General features: G+C 32.8%; 1 protein-coding gene across 7 annotated transcripts in view; it reads left to right on the top strand.

The window, feature by feature from the left end:
* LOC125055831 overlaps window positions 1-21,142 on the top strand; it is a 54,849-nt gene that overhangs the window by 14,150 nt on the left and 19,557 nt on the right. For 3 of the 7 annotated variants that reach the window (XM_047658467.1, XM_047658466.1, XM_047658465.1), the window contains exons 3-5: window positions 10,436-10,548; window positions 18,119-18,236; window positions 20,031-20,110. In XM_047658467.1, the coding sequence (XP_047514423.1) occupies window positions 10,436-10,548; window positions 18,119-18,236; window positions 20,031-20,110 (311 nt within the window). Of the gene's footprint in view, window positions 1-421; window positions 850-8,194; window positions 8,331-10,435; window positions 10,549-18,118; window positions 18,237-20,030; window positions 20,111-21,142 lie in introns of those variants that run through there. The other 4 variants (XM_047658461.1, XM_047658463.1, XM_047658462.1 and 1 more) reach the window with 3 other exon arrangements.

Below are 21,142 nucleotides of genomic sequence, written 5' to 3'. Positions count from 1 at the left end.
AAAGATTTTGCTATAAACTACGGCACCATATGTTATTTTCGCTTATCAATAAAAAATATATCTCTCAAGCAGGATGAGATCAGATATTTTGTCGAATAGTGTCGCATGAATAATTTGATTGTGAGCGGGGCGCCTTTGCTCTTTGTCGATAGAGCCGTGGTGATGTAAGATCGGCTGGCTTCGACGGTGATGTCAGCGCTCCTACGCTCTCCCCGCCCCTCGCCCCGGCGGCTGACCGCCGCAGCCTTCCGCAACTACATGAATAAATAATATTATCATAATCGATAAAATCGTTTTTCTCGCGAAATACACATTAAATTGTCTTGAGTGTCGGTTGATATATTTACTAGTGTTGTTCTTTGTTAAAACGTATATTTGGGCTTAAGAGACATTCTTTATTCACCTGTGTATATTTTTATAGTGAAACTCTTTGAAATGTAAAAATATTACATAGAACAATGTTTCGATAATATTTACGAAAGTGCAGTGGGTCCATTAACAATGGATTACAATTTGGATTGAGTGCGAGTTCCTTTAAAAAATCGTAAAAATGGAGGGTGCTATCCTTAGCACCCAGAGTAATAACAGATTTCGTGCACACCTGAAGAATGCTGCGACAGCTTTGTGCGCTCGTACGCTGCCAAAATCGAGGAGTAATGATACAGCGTCAAGTAGCGCTAAGCATCACACTTACCCAAGAGCCACTCCGCCGAAGCGGGCACCCATTTTATGCCGGATGGAGCCGCTTATGTGCGATTTGCCAGCTCCGTTGAAATCGAATGACATTAGTGATGTCAATCACACGCCTAAATCGAATGGTGTTGTGAAGTTGCCGGGAACTTTGGCTAGGTAAGTTATTTAAGCCTCATATGTATATTATTTTTTTATTTATACTTTAGATACTAGCTGACCCGGCAAACTTTGATTTGCCATGTAGGTATATTATTCCTAGGAAACATTTTTATAGTTCTTTATTGAACCTACAATAATAAAAAATAGTGGTTGATCGTCGAGGGGTGAAAATTAGGGGTTGTTAGTATTTTTGTATGCTGTATCATAAATAAATAAAAACAGAAAAAAATACCTAAAAATAAAAAAAATAAAATTAGGGGTGGACTACCCCTAACATTTAGGTGGATGAAAAATAGATGTTGGCCGATTCTCATAGATACCGGATAAGCACAAAAAATTTCATCAAAATCGGTCAAGCCGTTTCGGAGGAGTATGGCAACGAAAACTGTGACACGAGAATTTTATATATTAGATAATGTCATAAGATCTATATCTGATACATTTTACCACCTTTGAGGCAGTTGGCGTTTGACTTGGACATAATATTTTCGGGGTAAACATATATATATAACGATATTATTACTCAACCTTCAAACTTGTGCTTCTAAACATCCAGTTAAATATTTAGTTATTTAAAATAAGAAAACGATTGTTACTTCATTTCTGTTAAAATGTATTTACCCTTGCAACACAACTTTGTTTCTCATTTAGTATCCGAGAAAAATGTTATCATTGAAAGATAACAATATCATCTAGATATAGATAGGTAAAATTTTAAATGGAGAAACATCGTTTATATGAACGTTTTTAATAATATAGTAATTTTGTTAGTTTATTGCATTGCAATGTCATGTTTCATTTTTCATTTAGCAATGTACATTTAATTAGTTCTTTCAATGACCAACGAAGGACAATGTTTGGACATTGGATAGTTATTTTGTTTTGTTTTATGGTTAAAACAGCTGAGTCTTTTGGTATACCTTAACATCTTATTAAATAACTTACAATAAAGATGCGACGAATGTATATACGACTATATCCGCCTATACACATTAATCAGTTGTTTAAAAAAATACGTATCATGTTTAAAGTATATTGATAACATTCAAATCAGTTATAGTCATCGGTATTTATTTCACTTCCTACTTCAAACATGAATCAAAACGTTAGTCAACGCGGGTTCACGGCATTTATTGGCTTTATAGATGTTTTATCGATTTCTATGTTTTATATATATATACTAGCAGGCCGGCCAAGCGTTGCTGTGGCTAAGGTTTTTGTTATATTACATAGTAGCAAACTATTCAAGGAAAACGGTAGGAGAACACCAGTCATGGGGACCACCATGCTTTTTTGGTGGTTATGCCATTAAATTGTAGCTTATGTGAAACGTTGGTACTTTACAACACATCGCCATCTGTTAGAATTGTGACTATCAAATAATTAACAAATAATTTGCAATAAAATAATATTGCGGGTATAAATTGTGATGTAAGCTATCCTATCTATTAAGTTAGATCAAACCGCACACGGTGTGCAAATTTGATTGAAATCGGTTCAGTAGTTTAGGAGTCCATAGCGGACAAACAACGTGACACGTAATTTATATATATTAAGATTATAGGAGTTGGTTATTTTAAAATAATACTTGTTTAAGGAATAATGAATACTGTAACCATTTTTCTTTAACGTATGTTAATACGCCTTATCACTTTCATATATGTAAAGTCCCGAAGACCCCTCAATATGGCACGAATATTTATGTGTCTGCCGGTATCCGATATCGCTATACAGTGATTAGTACCTTTCAACCAGAATCAATTATTGTTTCGCAAAATAAGAACTATGTTCGGTGGTTTATTTATAATTGTAAATACACTACCTACGTATTTTACTTAAATCCGCGTTGTCCAATAAATTTTAAACAGGATTTTGCATCATACAAGTTGTCAGGTTTTGACCGTGACAACCGTTGCTTTACAACGCTGATCGAATCATAAGATAAATAACTACATCGCGTTCAAGAAGAAAGAAATTAATTTGGTCCATGACATCACGTGCTTAAACGAACATGACCTCAGACATTTCGAAAATAACACCGTTATCCACACGGAAGTGGAGCGCGTTGTATGTGAATGTTACGAGTTCCTATTGCCATCTAACGAGTAACGGAACGTTATAATTATGTATACAGTGTACCCCCCGTTGGCACCAAGTTTTCTATTAATGTATTTATTGTTTTGGTTGATAAAGTTTCGATTATTATTTAGCTGATAATTCCATAGTGTGCGTAGATCAGCTGTTGATGACACACTTGTTTACTATAATATTTTACGTGACTACTATCGCAAATTTGTATGGAAAAATTACTACTGGATTCCGAGACTATGTCTCAAGGGCAGGTTCAATATCAAAAATAACAGGACGTAATTATTACGAAATAGAAAAGATCGATTGTATACGACGGGTAGATCACTTATCAACAGGCTTCAATAATATTCGTGTGGATAATCTTAGTTTTGCCACTAAAACAGTATCATTTTGCATACAAATTTACTAAAACGTTAGCGTGTCAGCTGATGCACGTGACGGTTTTTTTTCATATAGATTGATTTTTTCGACCTCAAAATTGGACAAGAGTCTCGAGATATAAACTTCGATTAATTGACTCGTATAATCGACGTCATCTCGAACGTATCTAATTGATCCGTAATGAGCAGTAAATGCACGCTTATGGCTTTTATAATGAGCATGATGTGTGAGTGAAGAAGAGTAGTTGCGTCCCTCTCGCTCACCATGATGTCATGGTGTATTTTTATAAACGCCCGACTGTTTGGGTAGCATGACTTTTTAAATGTATTGAAATAAAATGTATACTAGCGTTATTTTATATTTGGTTTGGGTTTTACAACATGCATGATTGTAAAAGTTACACTGAATTCTAAATTTGAATGTTAATGACAGCCTTTTAAGAGTAGAAAATACTACGTCTGCCCAAGATTAAGAACAGTAATTCTATGTTTTTAACAAAGGTCCAAGGTCAAGTTCAAAGGTATATTCAGACAATTAAACACTTTCCAGCGGCTTCCACCTGAAGAATTCATTTGAGAGTATATCTGAGCTTTTGAGTTAGGTTCGGGGTATTGAAGCTGTTTTGCTTAAAAGTTTAAGCTACTAATGTGTCTCTTTTTAAATGAGCTTACGAAATAATTAACGTTGGGTTCGTATAAGTTAAAGTTTACCGGGAGAAAAAATGTTTATCAATGGCATTTGCGAACAAAATTAACAGACCAATTAGAGTAAAAAAAAATGCCTTTCCGTATGTGCGTTGACAATGCAGTTTTAAAAAATCTCAATTCCGCCTCAAATTCCTAGTACTGCCATGACATTCCTCATTTAAAAGTATCAAGGTACTTTCTGATGGTAGGGGAGCCCACGATGCTAAATGGGGATTTACTCGAGCGTCGTAGAGACCTATTGGGATGCAAAGCTTAGATAAAAAAAAGAAAAAAATGTTATATGATAAATTCCTTTTCATCGGTGGGGGAAGCGGCTATAGATAGTTAAATATGTAAAAAAAAACTGTTGCATGGACATCCTCGAGCGCGTCAGATATTGATAGCATCTATGCCCTACGTATTTTTAATAATGTACGTATGTTAATCTGATCGTTTGCATGATGCGGGTGGTTGTATTTAAGGGTTGAAAATGAAAAAAAAAAAATTTTTATCGAGCGCGTCAGATTTTCTAAGGGAGTGTTAAGTGCACCAAAAAAAAGCTCTCATTCACTAATCTGACGATTTCTATGGGACGCAAACCCACGGCCATTTTCATAATATGCAAAAAAAAATCGCAATTTTGAAATACTCAAGCGCGTCAGATTAAGATATATGTGGTTCATCTTTATGTTCTAAACGTACTGTCTCATAATCTGACGATTATCTAGAGGGATTCGCCTGATCTGACAAAAAAAATTTAGAAAAACGATTCACCGAAAGGGCCATCCCTGCAACATCCCGCTACTTCCATTCCTGGGCGCTTAAAATTGATATTTTGAGCTCGCTGAGTTCAAAGAAATAACATGTCTATGCATTTGAGCTCTCCCAGCTCGAAAGTCTAATAGAATTTTCATAGAACACTATTTTTGGAATTTTCAAACCGCAATAACTTTTGAATGGATCATGCAATTTTCACGCGGTTGGCGGCATTCGACGCAGTTTTATCATCATCATAAGTAATTTTGCAATTTTTATTGATAGAACCACAAATTTCAGAGTAATCCCGAAAAAACACTTTTTCGGGTTTCTTTCGTTCACGATATCTCTCGAACTAATCAACCGCTTTTGACGAGCTTGGTGGCGATCGACGTGGTTTTTCAAGCTCAAAGGCGGATTAGTTTTTGAAGTTGATCAATAAAGAAACCACTTAAAAAAAAAATATTTCTTATTTTTTTAAGATTTTTCAAAATTTCTCAAAATCTATCGGTCCGAATCGGTTCAAATTCACAGGAAATGTAATTTTGAGGGAAATATTTAGAACGCCGTTTAGTAGATTCCGATCGGTTGAAGGAAATGTAGGCATCACGCAGCTGCACGCATTTAACTTTATCGACGATTTTTTGTTATTTCGGCTTGCGGAAATCGTCAGATTATATATTTTTCATTATTCTTGAATTATTTCCTTCAAAATAAAAAAAAAATTAGCTACGCTCGAGAATGTCGAGATGACGGTTTTTTTTTACAACTTTGTTGCCCTCCTCTTTTTTTCCGTCACTCTCAAATTGTCAGATTAGTGAAATATACACTTTTTAGGATGTAATTAACTCACCCTACCTTAATCTGACGCGCTCGGGAATTTCTGATGGTCAATTTTTTTTTACTAATCTGATCCTGTCTCCTTCACGGGCGGCCTTATATATGGGCCTCATATTTTGTGGAGGTACTTAACCGGGTACAAGGTATCCCCCTATATATTAATCTGCCGCGCTTTAGTAAATCCCGAAATCCCCTCTTGGGCTCCCCTACCATGAGCAGGTGTAGCATGTTTTTTTGGCATGGAGTAAAAATTTGTGTTTCATATTTTTACACGCTTTATATTAGCTTCACCTGTATGTATGTATGTATGTATGTAACCGACTCCTTCGGACTCGATTTTGACCCACTTTTAACGGACAGATTTAATTCAAACTTTGCGCACCTGTCAAAGATCGATGACAATGCAATAATCCAAAAAAAAAATTAAAAAAAAAATTAACTAAAAATAAAAAATAAATAATAGTTTAAAAAAACTAAAAAACACACTTTTAAAGCACATCTAACTAAAAAGTGAAAAATAATTCCTAATTTAGGCTGAAAATGGTAATGAACTTTATACTGGTATTATTGTGAAAAAGCGTGGGGCGCTCTGTGCCATATTTTTCGTCTATCGAGCAACCCACGCTTTTTTTGTTCATTACCATTTTCATCCTAAATTAGGAATTATTTTTCACTTTTTAGTTTGATGTGCTTTAAAAGCGTGTTTTTTAGTTTTTTTAAACTATTATTTATTTAATTGTCAAAACCTTCGCGAAAGCGTTACAAACGAGTTGCTTCAATCTTCAATGGCAATGTATTCCTATTACAGCGTTTTAACTTAAATAATTATTTCTCTTCCTATCAAATTGTATTAACGCCGAGATGAAAAGAGAAATAATTACGAGGCAGAAGAAAAAACTCAATGTTGTGATGTTAGAGCAATAAATTATTTATATTTTTAACGTTTATAAAAATGTAACATTAATACATAGATTGTAATTGATTGCTTCATGTATATCTATTATTACAATCTCTGACCACAATAACAAAAAACCACAACCGCTATTCGTATTTTTCTGTTTTCATATAGCAATTAGTGTAAACCATTAATCGTGTTGCAAAAAGACGAGTTGGTTGAACTCTGATTGTATTACTGTCATACTGACCTCATCTTTTATTTCTACGTTTGCCGCGAGCCGAACAATTGATGGAATGTTTTTATAATCATTTAAGTGAAGTCATTCTTTTGCGTTAATGAAGATATGCTTAAACATGACATATTATTATATTGCTTTTGTTTCGAGTGTTCATGGGCCTGATAGCTGTATATGTGTGGTGAACTTGCCCAGCTCAGGATGGCGGGTTACTGATTCGATTATACCTAGTCTTCTAAGAAACTAAATTAAAAAAAAAAAAAGGTATAGTCTCTCCTCAATGTAATCAATGTAATCCAAAAAGAAAGGGTCTTTTTGAAATTATTTCAGATATTAATTACTTTTATAAAAAATTATGGGATTAAGGCATTTTTATTATTGTCAATGGATTGCGTCTTTGGTATTGCGTTTTTGATAGTAATTTATCAAGAAAATTCTGATCGTAACAATTTGCGTGATATTTTATCAGATAGATAGACATGTAAGTGGGCTTTGAGGTCTCCCCATAATTCGTGATATCCATAAAAATAAGTTATGAATTGCTTTATATTAGGGTTTTTTATTGCAAAAATTAAAGTGCCTAATGTTAAATATGGTTAATAGAACGAAACGTTTCAAATAATTGCGCTAAAATACTAAGTATTAATTAACTTTGAAGTAAAAGTTTTATGCCGTTTCTGGGTCACGGAAATAGAAAGAAGGTAAATAGTTATTTTACAAAAACGAATGCTAAAATTGTCCCAATAATGGCTATGAAAGTCCAAAAGCCTTTTTTTCGTATAATTGTCTCTGAATCACCCTAAAATTACTCGCCCTTGGACAGTTGTCCAAAAATTGCTATTGGACGGAATACTTTAGATCGCACTTCAATTTGTCTCCGAATTATTATGTACTTTTATCGACCATTATCTATAAAAACTTTATTCTCATCGACAAATTCTTAATGTCCTATGATTAATGATACTAATTATTCCAAAGAATTGTGAACAAAGCTATGATACGATGCTCCTATTTCACCATGCCTCCTGCTGATAGAGGACAAATCTTTGTTTTTTATTTATTTTATTATTATTAATTGTGTAATGGTTGCAGCTCCTTACAAACATTGTGTAAAACAAAAAACTTGGCGATCAACCTTCTTCCGTTCAACGCCCTTGATTTGAGAACTGGCGTTAAATTATAAGTATTTAATATGTATTCCTTTTTTGACGTTCATAAGTGTACATTATGTTACGTATATGAAAGATTTTGATTTGATTTGATATTTAATGACATACTTTTATTCAGTACAATTGACTGTTGAAGTACCTACGGCTTGTAAAAGAGAAATTCTTGGAAAAGTTATTAATCAAAACACGACTTTAGTCATATATTATATATGCGACTCTTGTTATCGATCAGGTCAAGCCTAAGACCTATCACTTACGTCTACATTCATTATCGTACTTCATACAGGGTACATGAAGTAATCACACGCGCAAGTTATGAATATTCTCAATTGTTTTTTCATTATGGGGTTCATTTTTGTATTACCTAGTGCTTGTGAACTTGATTGTATTTGTGACTTCGAACTTCAAGAAGCGTTTGGAGAGTATGTATTTTTGTGTACTTTATAGACTTCAAACCGGAAAATATCGGTTTTTATTTATCCATTGTCACTAGCTGATTTTAATTTTTTTTTTAATTTTGTCAATACTATAAATAATTTGTTGTTGTTGTAATTGTTATTTGATTATTGCTCGTGTAAGTTGTCTTCAAATTATTGTAAAAACTAGCTATTTATCGAAATGTGCCGTTGTTGTGTAAAATCATTAACTTTAGAGTCATTTTCACCTTAATATCAATTATTGTTTAATATTATACGTAATGACATATTATTAGGACCTACGCTATAAGTCAAAACATATAAATAATACCAACAAAAGTTATGTAAACTTTAATATAGAAACCATTGCGAAAACCTTACACTATTACTAGATTTCCTAACATAGAGTTTAAAAAGGCTTATCAACCTTGTTCCCAATAAAGCGGCACTTAAGTTTTATTATTTTTATGTCCTTATAATATCTAGATAATTTTAGTTAGATTAAAGAAAATTGCATGATGCATGAATTCTTAACTTTATTTTATATCTTTTAAAGCTATATTTGTCCCTCACATGCATGAGAAATTTAAATAAGAGTGTATATGTCAACATATGAGAAGCTTTGAATTTCTATGTTTAGGGCCTGTTTCACAATGTACGGATAAGTTCTACATAAGTTCCAAATTAGCTATTTATTACTTATGGGTAGGATAAACACTATTGTTGCGTTTCACGACTGTTAGATAGCGCTATTCGTCACATAAAGTCCATCATAAGTTATGAGTCCGATGAAGTGTCAAATAGCACAATTTATGTTCCAAATAATTTATGTGTTGCATAGCTATTTGGTACTTTATCCATACATTGTGAAACAGACCCTTAATGTAACTACTGTTCAATTAATTTCTATTCAATATAATAAGTGTCTTTGTTTAATTATTGTAATATTATAAAATGTACGCATTTATTATAAACACCTTTGTCAGGCTTTAATTGAATTTAATTTTTTTATAAAATATTATAATAAAAGAAGTAATACATTTGAGAAGAGAGAGTTTCAGTTCAAATTGCTAGGCAAGGTCACAGGACAATCGACACAGTACCATATTATAGGGCGCGGTTTTGGATTAGTATTTATATATAATAAATACTAAGATTTGTTGTTTACGAATGTTAATGGTACTATTTATTAAGACATTCACGTTATCTTATATCAGCGTAACAAATCGTCAACGTAAACAAATCGTGGTATTTAAATATTAATATTACTATTTTTATAAACGTGTGCCGTTGTGATACGATTCGTGCGTAGGCGGCGTTCTTACGGGGCGTTACAAGAAACCTATGACATACGCCGTATTGCTTTCACGTGGGAATGCATGGACCCTTTGCTTATAGTAACATGATAGCAGATTGTTATGTCTGGGTACACAGTAATAACCCATAGTTCGTACAATAAGCATCATCACAAAACACCTAGCGCGCTCCAAGCGTAGGAAAGTTATGCAAAGTGATCTCTCGTGAAATGTTTCAAAGGTAATATATAAAAAGACACATTTTAATAGGATGTATAAAGACTAATCCTGACATTTATTAGATTCACATATTAGCTCTTATTAAATTCTTTATGCATGCTTGTAAAATTATCGCGCACGCTTAAGAATTATTAATTTACATAATCGATATAATGTACCATATATGGTTGTCTTATGTTAATCGTTATCACGTGTTGAGGATCTTCATTGTTTTTATTATATTAAAAATAAACCTATTATAGGAATATTATTGAATCCAACAATAATTATGTAAATAATTTGAAAAACGTGTTTATAACATTTAATTTTATATAAATACAACGAAATAGGCTTTAGTTTTATTAAGACTAAAAATAAGAAAATCATTGGTACATAAGCTAAGCCAGTCTCGATATGTATGTATGTTTTTTAATACATGCTTACGATGATACAATAATACTGCTGATCACATCGAATTTGCACACAAAACCTAATTTGACATTTAGTACCCTCATAATAAGTGCGAATATAATGTGTCATTTGTGCACTTATAAAGGATTGTAATGCGTGTACATGATCAATGTGTTTTTGTTGCAGGGAGGTGGCGAATGCCTGGGAGTGCCGCGTGGGACCGCCCGCCCAACCCGCGCCCGCCTACATCGTGCAGAGCCTCTTCAACGACTTAGAACTATATCCTACTAAGACTCAGGGTGAGTATTGCTTTTAATATTCATTATTTTTTTGGACTGACGGTGAAATAAGTTGTAGTAAGTAAGTGTTATTTGTAATAACTTGTGATTCTCTAAATTTAAATTCTATTTACAATTAATAAAACTTATGTTGTAGTATGTGTAGTCAACTACAATAAAAAATCAAGTGCTATCGTTGTAATTAGACTTGCTGTACATTAAATATTATTTAATTAGTTTTTAAATAAATGTACAAAAGTGCTTTCGCTATCGATGCATTGGTAAGTATTGTGTTGATTAAGCTTTGCGGTCATACTTTGTTCAATTTACCTGTTTTTTGTTCATATATACGAAGATACTTCAAAAACTGCTCTTTTCTAATCTAAATTATTGGTTGTAAGTTGTATACTAAAAAAGCGTACCTAATATAACAAAACGAAATAATTTAGTGTATCTACAATTGAAACCTTCTTCGATTCATTTAATAGTTTTCATGAATAATATTATTTTAATAGTTTTTAGAACAATTTTTCACCTAATTTATATTATAATCTCTAATATTTTATTCAGTAATGCATATAAATTCCGTCGTAACGGTCGCGTGTGCTTATTAACCTAATAATTGCCTTTTGCTAACTACATTCGCAAGCTCTTACTCGTACTTTAATACTGTAATATATATTAACCTAAATACACTTTATAATTTTTTGTACAGCTTTTGTTACAAGGGTTTAGGTATAATAACGTCATCCACAGCTGTAATTATCAGTTTAGTCATCTAATTCTTGATATTTCTAACCCTAATGTGTTTCGAAGAACATTCATCGATGGAACGAGATAAGGACGTCACTCGTGAATCAGACGTTACACAATTATTATCAATACATCAACGTTGGATTATTGTGGTTTGTAATCGTTAATTATTTCTATGATACCACAATGTCATGCGATTATTATGCTATAGATTAATAAGTCAAGATTTAAATGGGTTCATCGTGGGAGGAATACTCTTTCTTAAAACAATTTGAGGTCGTATCTCCTAGGGAAAAACTCCCCGGGAGTCGATTCCTCTGTTCGCTAGTTTGCAAAAGAAATTGTCCCATGAAACTGACTGTGGAAGACTTCCTGCCATCAAGGTGATGCTGCTGCCCTTAAAACTTATTTTGTCTTATACTTTCTTAAATCTGAAGTCGGTGAAGTCGGAAAATTTGTTGAAAATATATGTACAAGGCTCAATATAAGGAGAAAAATAGAGAAAAAGACTAAGATGTATTGGAAGGGTATGCAAGGAAAGGCAAAAAGAAGAGGGAACGTTAAGTAAAAAGATGGATAGATGATCTTCCAAAGAGATTGATCAGAACAGAATGGGCTACAATACGGGAGGCCGATGTCGGAATACAATTTGACTATAAAATTGGTTGCTAAATAAATGATGTTTTACCCATTACATAATTTTTTTTAATAATTAATTACAGTGATTATCGAGTACATATTCGTATAGGATACTTAACGAAATCAAATTTGTATAAAATATATCGTCACGTTATATCGCGAAAAATTGCATCGCAAAACCAACGCCCGCAGAATAAGGCTTTTGTTTTCGATATATAGGGCCTCAACTAAACAAACTATTGTTATAAATCAGAGGAATCTTAGAATTGCGGTGATTTTATCTCAGACCGTACAATAATTTAAAATTGCACATAAAACAATTTACAAGGGTTACACCTCTTGTATCAAGCCTGTCACATAAATCTTGTTGATTTCTTGATTAAAGTCATTATTTACATCCTTATTGCTTATTGTTTTACAAGTTTTCCATATATTCTCGTAGGTATTGTCGACACATAATTTTATATTGAGACTAGTGTACTCAGTTGTTTAAGGATAAGATTATGAGTCGACACTTATCTATTCCACTATCCAATACGCTTTTGACAGGGGGATGTGTTAAAAATTTATTGGATTTTTACATATGGAGGTCAAAGTTCGTGCTAAGTTTCGACTAAGATTAGTTGTTTACTAAAATTGAGCTTGATAGTAGTAATAGTATCAGCCTTAGATTTCTGTATCAATTTCGTGATTATTTATATTACTTAATAGACAAGTAGATGATTCAGTCTTATGTGCCTGACACACTACCACAGGTTTGATAATCGCACGCTGAAACCACAAATGCTCTGAATTAACGCTTAAGTACCGTCAAAATTTCCATTAAAAAACTTCGTAGCTAACAATAAAATGTCTACAGTTTTACCATTATGTGTGCGACTAAAGGACATAGATAAAAAATGATGTCAGTACAAAATACACAAATTTATAATAATATCGCTTATTTCTCTTTGAATATATAAGCATTCTCTTTCATGAATAATAGCAATTTTAGCGCTTTCATATTATATAATTATGGAATAAAAATATATTTTAAAAAGTCATCTACATAAATAGATTTTAATTATCGAATAAATTTAAGTCAAGCAAACAAAACAAAGACTTGAATTATAAACTACTTGAAAAATGTTAATTATTAAATAGAGACGTCAGATAACTGAGGTCACTTTTATTAATAGCCATCACGTAATACGCTTTGTAATTATTAAATAATATTCTAATTATTTATTACTAGGTATATCCGGGCTAAGTAATGGTACTGAGTTTACTATGTGGTAAATATGCACATAAAAATGCTGTAACTTTTGTCGGTTAAAAATACGACACGATTGTTCGTAATCATAATCTACGTACTAATAATTTGTGTATATTTTTCAAACAAATATTTAAATAGTTATAAGAAGAGTAGATATTTATATAGCACTAATCTGTGTTTAACAGTCTGTAATACTTATAATAATTAATATTGCCACTACAACCTTTTAGGCCTGGGCCTCAGATGTATCCGGGTGAAACCCGTGTGCTGAAGCGACTAGGCCTACAATGCTTTGTGATTCTTTAAATTTTTCTCAATACATTCCTGGAAATTTGTTGAGTTATACGTACAAATCGACATACTGTCGCTCTATTAGTCTAGTCGACAAGTTGAAAATGGAACAAAATAGAGATACTACTCCTAAAATTATGTGCGATAGCTCATTGGATCCGGAATGACGTCTAGAAAAATGTGCTAAAAGCGTGTATTAGCACATAAAAAATTGCAAAAGTTATAGACCATTAAAGATGAAAAATAATGGCATTTAGTTTTTTGCCAATATCTAATAAACTATTAATATTTAAGAAATTTCAAATAAATATTCTGAAAGAGGAGGAAATTTCTAATAAAAAACTCCTGACTCCCAGAACTCTATCTCCATTATTTATAATGTTAATTTAACGCTGAAAATAGGTCTGCGGTTGACATTTTTAGGATTCGCGCGTGGCGTCAAAAGCGACTACGGCACATTAATTAATTTATTTAAGGTATTGAATATTTTTTTTTAAATTTGAAAAAATTATGGTGTGTTCTGAACACTATAATTAATTTATTTCCGTTGAAAATTTTACTTAAAGTTAATTTTTCAACAAGTTAAATAATTGTTAACTAACGAAATTTTCTCGAACGACCGTCTTAATTGTAAGTGAAAAAAAATGTTTAAATAATGGTCGTAAAAATATTTCGCTTCGTAGAGCCTTTCTTACATACATACTTAACAAGATCGTGCCATAAAAGTTAAAAAAATATTTATACTTTGTTTATAACAATTTTTTTACTTAAACAAAAACTTAAAAATCCATGTAATGATGTTAAAAAAAAATTTTTTTTTCTAAATCATCATATAATCGTTTTTTTAATAATACAAGATATTTATTGATTTGCAAAAAAAAAAATTCCCGCCATTTGTTGATAAATTTCTGTTAAACAAATTGATTAAATCAATATTTTAAAAAAAAATTTTAACACAACTTTATTACATTAAAAATTTTATGATTTTTAAAAAAATTTTTTTCCTTAATAACAATTTTTAATTGTTTATAATCGTTTTTTTTTAATTTTCTATTGTTTAAATAATTAGTTAAGAAATTTTTTTTTCCTAAAAATCATAATTGAGAGTCTTCTATAAAGTAACAGAAAAAAATTTTTTTTTAATCAACAATTCTATTGTTTATTAACTTACCAATTTGTTAAGTTGTTAATTTGTAATAAAGTTGTGTTAAAAATTTTTTTAAAAATATTGATTTAATCAATTTGTTTAAAAAAAAATTATCAACAAATGGCGGGAATTTTTTTTTTTGCAAATCAATAAATATCTTGTATTATTAAAAAAACGATTATATGATGATTTAGAAAAAAATTTTTTTTTTTAACATCATTACATGGATTTTTAAGTTTTTGTTTAAGTAAAAAAATTGTTATAAACAAAGTATAAATATTTTTTTAACTTTTATGGCACGATCTTGTTAAGTATGTATGTAAGAAAGGCTCTACGAAGCGAAATATTTTTACGACCATTATTTAAACATTTTTTTTCACTTACAATTAAGACGGTCGTTCGAGAAAATTTCGTTAGTTAACAATTATTTAACTTGTTGAAAAATTAACTTTAAGTAAAATTTTCAACGGAAATAAATTAATTATAGTGTTCAGAACACACCATAATTTTTTCAAATTTAAAAAAAAATATTCAATACCTTAAATAAATTAATTAATGTGCCGTAGTCGCTTTTGACGCCACGCGCGAATCCTAAAAATGTCAACCGCAGACCTATTTTCAGCGTTAAATTAACATTATAAATAATGGAGATAGAGTTCTGGGAGTCAGGAGTTTTTTATTAGAAATTTCCTCCTCTTTCAGAATATTTATTTGAAATTTCTTAAATATTAATAGTTTATTAGATATTGGCAAAAAACTAAATGCCATTATTTTTTCATCTTTAATGGTCTATAACTTTTGCAATTTTTTATGTGCTAATACACGCTTTTAGCACATTTTTCTAGACGTCATTCCGGATCCAATGAGCTATCGCACATAATTTTAAGAGTAGTATCTCTATTTTGTTCCATTTTCAACTTGTCGACTAGACTATATACCATACGTTCGTTAAAGCGTGACACACATGAAATGTGATTTATGGCCGTTTCAGAAGAGGGTCAATGACATATTATTAGAAAATTGTAATTTCCATAATGTTTCCCCCGTTTTAAGGAGGCTGAAACATTTTTTTTCAGGCAATTTAGGATCAAGTTTAGTCATACATTTCAGAGTACAGTTTTCAGGAATCCCGTTTTCAGGCGTTTCAGGCGTTTTCAGGACTGGTTATACCCTTTTGATGATATTATGATGATGATGGATATTCTAGAGTGAACTTTGTAGGTGTGAGACAAGGATGGAATGACACACGAAAGTGAGGAAGGATCGGAACTTTCTTGAAGCCAAAAAGATCATTCTAGAACGCTGTACCACAAAGACGTAGCGATTTGCGAAAGATATAAAGATTACGTACGTTCTAGAATTGTGCGATAAGGATAGACAAACTACTCAGTATTACTTCTGCCTAGAAAGTTCTCGAATATTGTTCAAGAATAACCCAGGGATATATAAGTTTCGTTGGATGGGCAAAGTCAACGATGCCAACATCCTTCTTGCTCTGCGACGAATGATGAAAGAACAGGCATAGGCAAGCCGATTGATGGTGGAATAGGCTCAAAATCAGTAGGAACAGACACGCAGTCTAGAGGAACAGGTTTGCCGATTGATAGAGTAACAGGCTCTCCTTCAATAGCACACACGCCAAATGGTGGAACAACACAACCACTTTATAACGGTACTCGAGACACAGACAAGAACTAGAGCTGGTATGAAGCAATACAATATAGGAGCTCCATTGAAAGCATAGCAGTTGACATAGCTGGACCATTTTCGTTAACAGAAAAAGGAAATAAGTACATCATGGGTAGTATGGATTTTCTTTAGTTGCGAAGTGTTCGCTATTCTAGAGGCAGTTACAGTAGCTGAGATACTTGTAGTAGTAGTTGAGTGAAGTATTTTCTAGATTTAGAGTACCCTTGGAGATGCACGGTGATGAGGGAAGAAATTTTGAGGAAGAAATATTTCAAGAATTATGCCGATTAATGGGAATTCATAAGACGCTGATTACTCCATTACATCCACTATCATGTGGATTGGTGGAACGCTTTAATCAAAGCTTTAGAAAGGCACTTGGCAAAACTAGTATACAGCCATTAAAATAGACTGGGACAAGTATATTCCGTTATACTGAATGTTATACCGGTATGCGGCTCATAAATGCTTTAGCCATGTTTGGGAGACAACTTAGATTACCAGCGGATCTTGTAAGTGGACGACCACCTCTGATCCTGGAGAGTGTTACAGAATATGCAGCGAATCTGCGTAATAAACTGCATAAAATGCATGAACACGTACGAGCTTCACAAAGTAAAACAAGTGAGACTACGATGATTAGGTATGACAGGAAGACGAATCACATAGAATTTAAAGAAAGCTCGCGAGTCCAAATCCCAAAACGCAAAGGAAAATCATATAAGCTCAAAGCTGACTGAAAACGATAGTTACAAAGATTAACGACGTTACTTATCGCATTAAAATGTTGAGTGGTTCAAGGGGCATACCGAAAGTAGTTTACAGAAATCGATTGGCTCTCTATAAAGGGAGTAATGATGGTCGAGACGAGCATGTCTAAGGAGGGTTTAGTGTTACGAAGATGCGTTGCCTGTTGTTTCTCGATTTTTCCACAAGTTAGAATCGGTTTCAGCAAGCTGAAATGTAAATTCTGACTGTTACAGGAGAGTGTCAATCACATATTAGAAAATTGTAACTTGCATGATGTTTCTCTCTATTTTAGTAGGCTGAACATTTTTTCATTTTTAAGATAGTTTCAGAAAAAGTGTAGTCCTGTACGACTATACTTTTTCTTTCTTTCTTTTTTCAGAGTGGTACCGTTTGAGGAAACCCGTTTTCAGGCGTTTTCAGGACTGGTTATACCCCTTTGATGAAGGATAATATGAATCTAGAGTGAATTTTCTAGGTGTGATACAAGGGCGAAATGATACGCGAAATAGTGGAAAGATCGGAACCTTTTCGAAGCCAAACAGGACATTCTAGAACGCCGTACGACAAGGAGCGATGTGCGAAAGATATAAAGAGTACGTACGTTCTAGAATTGTGCGATAAGGATATACCAGCTACTCAGTACCAGTTCTGCCTAGAAAATTCTCGAATATTATTCGTTCAAGATTATTCCCTGGGGTATATAAGCCAGCCGAAACGCGAGCCTTCAATTCAGTTTTAAGTGCGATTCCGAGAGATTAACGTCGAAAAGGTAAAGTTGCGAATAGTGAAGACAAGTGATAAAGTACCGTGTGAAGTGCGCCTAATTAAAGTAACTAGTGACCGTATTTTGTGTGTGGTAATTAGTATATTTCTGCGCGTAGTTTGCTGTTTTTTAGTGAAAACAAATTTCTCGTTGATTCATTTAAAAAATAAACCCGTGAAGAGATCTACTGCGTTTTCTATGCGATCCCCTAGCCTGTAATAATATTTATATAAGAAAATTCGGCGCGTCTGGTGGTACTAATAACTTGACGCAAATGTTATAATCTGTACACTCTTGTTGACAGTTTTTGAGATGCTGGTATGTGCGCGCCAGTGTGCTCGACGGAAATCCCTGATCCTCACTTTTGGGGAGTTTTGTGTCTTTGCTGCTGAGTTGCGACGGTGCTCCAGGCAGACCAGATCGTAAGTATTTTATAACATATTATATCTTTGATTTAAAAATCACTCCTTCACTCCGCTGAACCACATACGCTCCGAGAAACTTCCAGCGCTCCATGTTCTGTGCTGCCTCCAGCCAATTACTGGCTTTCAGCTGCAGTACGTCCTACACACTGCCGATACAGCAGTACCTCCATGACCCGCTCTCCTTCCTCCGACCTCAGGATTTTACTCAGCATTCCGCCACCAGTAGCTTTTGCTTCTCTTTCATGATAACCTTCCAAGCCCCACAGCCTTTAAAAATCAACTTAAGTTAATTATTCGCTCTTTTGTTATTAGGTTTAATGTTACAGTTTATACCTGCACTAAATATAAGTTTGTATACGGAATGTTATAGCGACCCTGTGCCCCATGACCAATATGTGGATTAACATACAAAAAAAAATACGCTTTTTTATCTTGCCAGATTTATGATACTAATTTGAGATTACCATCTAAAAGGGTGGCTTGGTACCGTACGTTGTGAAGTGACTCAGCGTATACACACATATTATAACGTTCGTCAGAGCGTTGTCAATCTTAAGGAATCGTAATCTTTGTTAAAGCCTTAAAGCTTACTGGTTTGCAGTAATTGTTATTCAAACACAAGAGGATTCGTAGGAAGAGATAAATAAGAATGTAAGCGCATTCGTATGTGAAACTCTTTCTCTACTCCCAGCTATTTGGTATATATTATATACAGTATTAATCTCCGTGTAATATATAAACCTAGAATGTCGACATTACTTGATTTTGGTTGGTTAATGTCCATATATCGTTCCATATCACAACTATTACGCCAGAAAATGCAATGCAATGTATTAAGTAAGTATTATTGTTTAACCATGTGGAAATCTTACCGGTCTCGGAGCCTCCATTATCCCCCTACGTCTTAGGGGGTATTACACCCTTTCATCCTTATTTATGTATTTTGTGATTTGGTGCATGTAAGATTTTCCTGAAAATGTTCGACTACTGATACAATAAAATATCTAAGCGTCCTAAGTACGAGACCGCTTTTGGCAAATTTTATGACTCACAGGGAAATTCTATATACAGTCAAAAATTATCAATTTACTACGAAAATTAGCACAATTTCCGAGAAAAGCCTATCATTTTGGCTAAGATTGTTGAGATGAAATTTATCATTCATATCTGATCGCATAAAAATATATGATCAAGTTTATTTACATCGGCCTGCCAATATTTATTTCACATCACTAGATATTGGATATTATTAAGATGTAAGCAATTTAAAAAAATTGATATTACTTTCACATTGTATTTATACATTGTATTTTATTGTATTTATCATTTATTTTATTGTATATATAATTTATACGATAGTGATATAAACAAAAATATTCCGAAGGGTTTTTATAATACCTGTTTATTTTATATATACACCGTATAATATAAGTCCACAATTAGTGCCCTCGATACTCAAATATAATTCTGTCGATGACGTCCAATGCTCAGCACGGCTTAGCCGGTCTTGAACCTGCACAAGCTGCAGCGTGCGTTGACCTCGCATAAAATATTGGTCATGGATTGTTCACGCATTTTTGCACGACCGGAACATCCTAGAACATTGCACCTTAATTGTCGAAACTCTGTTTTAGCTTAAATCCTAATACGATAAATTACGATTGTGTATATAAGTCGGGCGTTAGCGGAGTAATTTTATAAAATTCCTTTATAAATTATATTCCCTTCTATCTCATGGATTACTAACATTCTTGATATGTCACACCCAAGTTAAGTTTTTTCATTTCGCAGGACGTCAAATAAACCTGAGTCGCCCGTATGGAGTGTCGACAAAGAGCTAAGAGAGAAGGATATCTGTAAACATGTTAATGGTAAGTTACTTTGGTCATATTTTTAACGTATTCCTCTATTAATCGCAAAACTACATACAAAATACTGGGTGACAAGTTTAGCGCGTTTTTTTAAAAGTCGACAAAAAATGTGAGAGGTTTTTAGGATTAGGAAAAATTAGATTAGTATGATTAATGGGCTGTTGCTGCGCAATAAGGCTGTTCACTGTAGAGTGCTATGGTGAAAATTGTTCCTAAATAATTTTGACAAATTACAAAACATAAGTGTTCTTTTGAGAGAAGCAACAGAAGTTTGCATGCAGATGTTAGGTTTTATTAGATGCGAAAAGTTCATCTTTGACACCAGACTAACATTTAAAAGATGCACTAATTAGCTTTCATTTCAGAGCAAAATACTTATTGTGGTTAATTTAATGAGCATTAGTAATTATAATTCCGTTTCCCTTAAGGTAAATTATATTCCATTTGACATTTCAATATTATTTTTATTAGCACAATTTATCAACTATGCTGTCATTACGTGATTCACTGATTAGGGTAAATAACGTCTTATTAATCATCTATTTAATAACTTATGTTAGGTTAGGTTAGAACTTGTCAACTTTGCCATCTAACGCGAATATGTGTATGAATGTTATATAAATATTAATAATAATTTTTATTTTTTTAGAACAAGTTTTTTCTGAGAGATTACTATTACGATTAACATTTATTTATTTTCCTTATTTCATATTTTTACAGTAACTTAATACTAAACACAATATAAACAAAAGAAGTAAAAACTAAAGTGAACCGTTTTAGAACTAATTATAATAGTGAATTCAGCCAGTGTGCAACTAAATATATCTGTCTCACAAGCAATGATATTTATATAACATATATCCTTCTAATATTACGTAAAAAGTAGTATGGGCCTAATGGCTTCAACGTGGGACTCTCATCACTAAGGTGGTAGTTCTTAGACGCATCTTATACTAGCTCGGTTAAACAAAAATCAACGATATGTGTCAGACAGAAGGCTGCTCACCTTCTTGTCTATAAAATAAAAATGAT

This window comes from Pieris napi, chromosome 14 (assembly GCF_905475465.1).
Source record: "Pieris napi chromosome 14, ilPieNapi1.2, whole genome shotgun sequence".
Classification (NCBI taxonomy): domain Eukaryota; kingdom Metazoa; phylum Arthropoda; class Insecta; order Lepidoptera; family Pieridae; genus Pieris; species Pieris napi.
This window is presented reverse-complemented; position numbering and strand designations above follow the sequence as displayed.